Source organism: Microtus ochrogaster, linkage group LG5 (genome assembly GCF_000317375.1).
Source record: "Microtus ochrogaster isolate Prairie Vole_2 linkage group LG5, MicOch1.0, whole genome shotgun sequence".
NCBI classification, from domain to species: domain Eukaryota; kingdom Metazoa; phylum Chordata; class Mammalia; order Rodentia; family Cricetidae; genus Microtus; species Microtus ochrogaster.
The window spans coordinates 66404738-66409162 of NC_022031.1; the positions used below are offsets into that span (position 1 = coordinate 66404738).

A 4425-nucleotide genomic window follows, 5' to 3' on the forward strand; every position below is an offset into this window, starting at 1 on the left:
CCTGCCTCTGCCTCCCGAGTGCTGGGATTAAAGGCGTGCGCCACCATTTCCCGGCTGCTTAGCCTATTTTTGATCATCAGTGTCATGTTATTTTTACTTACATGAACATTCAGCTAACACACATGATTTTTCAGATCTAATTGCTTTCTTTAATTTTATCTTTTCAGGTTTTTTTACCTTTCGTATTCATAGGAATCACAATCAGCCTGTGCTTGGTCTTTATTCCTCTTGTCAAGTCTCCAAAGATGCATTATATCTACGTGGTCCTCTTCCTTCTCAGTGGATGGCTGTTTTATGTGCCATTGATACACTTTAAAGTGAAGTTGGTTTGGTTTGAGAAGTTGACTTGCTATCTTCAATTACTTTTTAATATTTGCATTCCTGATGTATCTGATGAGCAAGTGTCAGAAGTAGAAAACTGAAAAGTAATAGCCTTTAATTACTACACCATGTTCCAGATAAAGGTTGAGTGTAGGCTAGAATAGTAATGATGGCAGATCTTGAAACTGAAATGGTGTATAGAAAAGTATCTGGGAAGTTCCTAGTTTTAAAATGGCAAAGGAAGGGTTGGGAAGAAGGTTCTGCTGTTAAGGGCACCAGTTGATCTCCCAGGGGAGTGGACTTCAATTCCCAGCCCCCACATGGATGTTCACAACTATCTTTAACTGTCACAGGGGATCCAATGCCTTTTTCTGGATTTTGCAGGCACTGCATCTACATGGTGTGCAGAGATACATGTAGGTAAAGCACCAATACACATTTGAAAAAAGAAAGAGAGAAAGAAAAAAAGAAGGAAAAAAGAAAGTGAAGCAAAGAAGTTGTTACACATAGCAAAACCTCTGTTTTAACAAAAAGTAAAGTTCCTAGTTTGTGTAGCTTCACACATTAGTGATGTGTTTCTCATTTTTCTGTTTGTTTATCTCACCCATTTTGTACTGAATGTGTTCTTATAGTAAAAATTAATGGTTGAAAATAAAGAAAAATTCTGTCAATAGCTTTTTGTGTGACTGTTCTCACTCTGTAGCCCATGCTGGTTTTAACTCCTCCCAGAACTCCTATCATCTCAGCCTCCCTATACTGAACTGACATGTAGCATGATTAATCAAAACCCAGAGACAGATATTGGGGCTCATCCTGAAAGTCAGAAAAGCAAAACAGCCAGCCACTGATTCTTACCTCTACCTCAGTCTAAAATGGTAATCCTGCCTCCAGGAATCTGTGACTGAGTGCAATGATCTGTTCTGTCCCTTTAAGAGACAAGCCACACCTACTCCCTCTTCCACCTGTCTAGGCAAGCTGATCTTCAGCTTCCAACCTGAGTCTTTTCCTTTTCTGTCTCCTTCTCCCCACTTCTCCCCTTTCCCTCCTCTGTCTCTCTCTCCCCTCTTGCTCTTCTCCCTCCTCCCTTTCCCCTCCATAACCCACTAGATAAATGTTCAGCCTCACTCTGCAAGGCTTGCCTATCCATGTCTCTGTCTCTTGCCCGCCATGTGGTTCTCTGCCTGAGACCAGCCACCTTCGGAGACCTGTGGCGTGGTCTGTTGGGACTGGCTGCTATCAGGACCTGTTACCCACTGCTGCCTCATGACCTGCAGTGTTTCTGCTACTGCAGCCACTTAGGGATCTGCAGCCATTTTTACTAATCCCTTACACTGAGAGCTGTCTCTTCCTGTCTTATAATCCTCTCTATGGATGGAATTAAAGGCCTGCACCACTACCACCTGGTTTCTATGACAAACTAGTATGACTCCTGGGATTAAAGGTGTGTGTCACCACTGCTTGGTCTGTAAGGCTGACCAGTAGGGATAGTTTATTCTCTGATTTTTCAGGCAAACTTTATTTATTATAATACAAATGAAATATCACTACACTGACAGTCAGAACCTCTGCCTCTGTTCTTGCCTTCCCTTCTCAATGATGGGCTATGATTTGTAAGTTAAGATAAACCCCTTTCTTCTCCAGGCTAGTTTTTATCAGTACTTTATCATAGCAACAGAAAAACAAGCTAGTACAGACACATTTACCAAGCTTCTCACCTTCAAACCAAAAGTGCTTTAACTAGTCAAAGTGGTCAAATGAAGTGTTCATAGGGACTGTGCTAGTTACCTTTCCTGGTATTGTGATGAAATACCTTGACACATGTAGTTGAAGGGAAAAAGGGTCTATTTTCACTACAGTACCAGAAGGGCATGACTTACTTGGTCAGGAAGATATGGTGGTAGGCAGGGAAGTCTGATGGCAGAAGCCAGGCTGTAATCGAAGGTTGAATTTTTCTTTTGTCCCAACCACTTGGTTGGGACAAAATAAACACACAAAAGCTGATATTAATTACAAATGCTGGCTGATCGCTCAGGCTTATTACTTACTAGCTCTTACATTTTAATTAGCCAGTTTTTATTAATCTATGTATTACCACATGGTCCCTGGATTTACCTCTAGCATCTGGCAGCTACCTGCTTCATACCTCTGCTTCCCTGACAGCTGGCTCATGTCTTTTTTGACTCCACCCTTCTTCTTCCCCTCCTTAGTTTGGTTTTTCTGCCTAACCTTATCCTGCCTAGCCATTCGGTCAGTCAGCTTCTTTGTTAAACCAATCAGAACATAATTTACACATAATTTAGTACAGGACTATTCCATAGCCCCAGGTCATCTCACAAAGCCTCAAAGCCGGTCCCTAGTAACTCACTTCATCCAGTAAGACTCTGCCTTTTGAAGGTTCCACAAGAATCCCAAACAGCACTACTGGCTGTGAACCAAGTTTTCAAACATTTGAGCCTGTGAGGGCCATTACACTTCAAACCAAAACAATGGTAAAAGATAGTAACCATTTAGACTGTACATTGGACTTTACACCTTGAGTTGTATTTATTTGCTTCTTTCCTGTTTGACTTCACTGTGGTCCCTAGGCTATCCTCATACTTAGAGTATTTCTGTATCAGCATCCCAAGATTTCAGAGGACAGTCCTAAACCTAGCTATAAGTAGACTTTCTTAAAATTAGAATTAAATGAAATAATAGACTAAAAATAAAAAATTTAGTTTTTAGTTTTTAAATATTTTTATTTTTAGTCTATTATTTAGTCAGTGATTCATACATTGTAAATGTCAAATATTATATTAAATAAGTATTTTGCTTATTTTATTATTTTATTTATTTTTAATTTTTAGCTAATTATATTTTATAATTAATTATATTTTAAATAACTATAATTTTAATTAATTATATTTATTTTTAATAATCATATTAGTAACACCCAGAATTCAGGTGTGCAAAATAGAGACACACAGAAATTATTAAAAAGTATTCTACAAAATCGACAAAACAAATTAACAGAAAATATAAAACAAATTTTTACTAAATGAATAGCTAAAGTGGACAGATGAGTGAAGTCACAAGTGTCAAGAGTATAGTAACCACTTGTTAATTCTAAATTGCTGGAAGAAACGGGCATAGAATTCAAATGGATGCTGTGGAAAATTCAACAATTTAAGATAGCATGGTAAAATGCTAGAACATAAACTTTCCACAGAACACTGTGCTGTGTCCCTGCTGATAGAGAGGTCTGTTGCATGATGGGAAGTTCCTGGAGCCCCTTGTAAGAAGCTCTTTGAATTGGATTAATGTTTGAGTCTGTCTCACCTTGTCTGGAATTTTATCTAATAATATTGCATACTTATCTAGCCTCAAATTTCAATTTATGTAATAGACATTCAGTATCTTGCCATAAACAGAACTCATTAAAACAAACGAAATGTACCAGGACAAAGTGTTCCTCATAAAAGCCAATGGCTTCTGTAATTCTCTTTCTTTTCTGAGTCTCAAGGCTCTTACTGAGCACAAGCAGAATTCCATCCAGAATTTCATTGACTGCTGATTCCAATCTTATCACAACAGTTCTGTATTTTTAAAGGGAAAAGGTATCGTTGAAAGATATTTTATTTTGCTCACAGGAAATATGCACAATGTTTTTCACTGAAAAATCCTGGCTTACACACTTTCTGACGTCAGACCTACCCTCAAAGCACATTTTCCTTTTGGAGTTTTTAAAGAGCTGGATAGCAAGTTCTGTAGATGTTGTAGGTTACAAAGTAGAGTCCAACTGCTGTGAGAATGTGTCTCCTGGAAATGGCAGGGAGGCTTCACCCATGATAGCTCAGCAACATGGCTACCTAAATAAGACCTGAACAAGTACAACACCAATAGTCAAGTTAATTAGAAGAGGAAAATTTAATGGGCTCCAGTCTCCAGATGAACTATAGAAGACAAAAAGATGCTGAAAACCAGAGAAATAATCTTCTCTAGGATGACCACAATTGATTTTCTAATACCAAGCAGTCAGTTCTTGTAGCTTAACTCCTGCACTATGGGATGGTTCACAAGTTGGGTAAGGGGCTGGAGATTGAAACACACACACACACACACACA

The 4425-nt window shown here is 38.6% G+C and overlaps 1 protein-coding gene across 1 annotated transcript in view; it reads left to right on the plus strand.

The window, feature by feature from the left end:
- Positions 1-1018, plus strand: part of Slc7a13 (solute carrier family 7 member 13) — an 11068-nt gene extending 10050 nt beyond the window's left edge. Inside the window, exon 4 of the mRNA XM_005362347.2 lies at positions 168-1018. Within this exon, the coding sequence (XP_005362404.2) occupies positions 168-422 (255 nt within the window). The 3' untranslated portion in view covers positions 423-1018. The remainder of the gene's footprint in view (positions 1-167) is intronic.
- The last annotated feature ends 3407 nt before the right edge of the window (positions 1019-4425 follow it).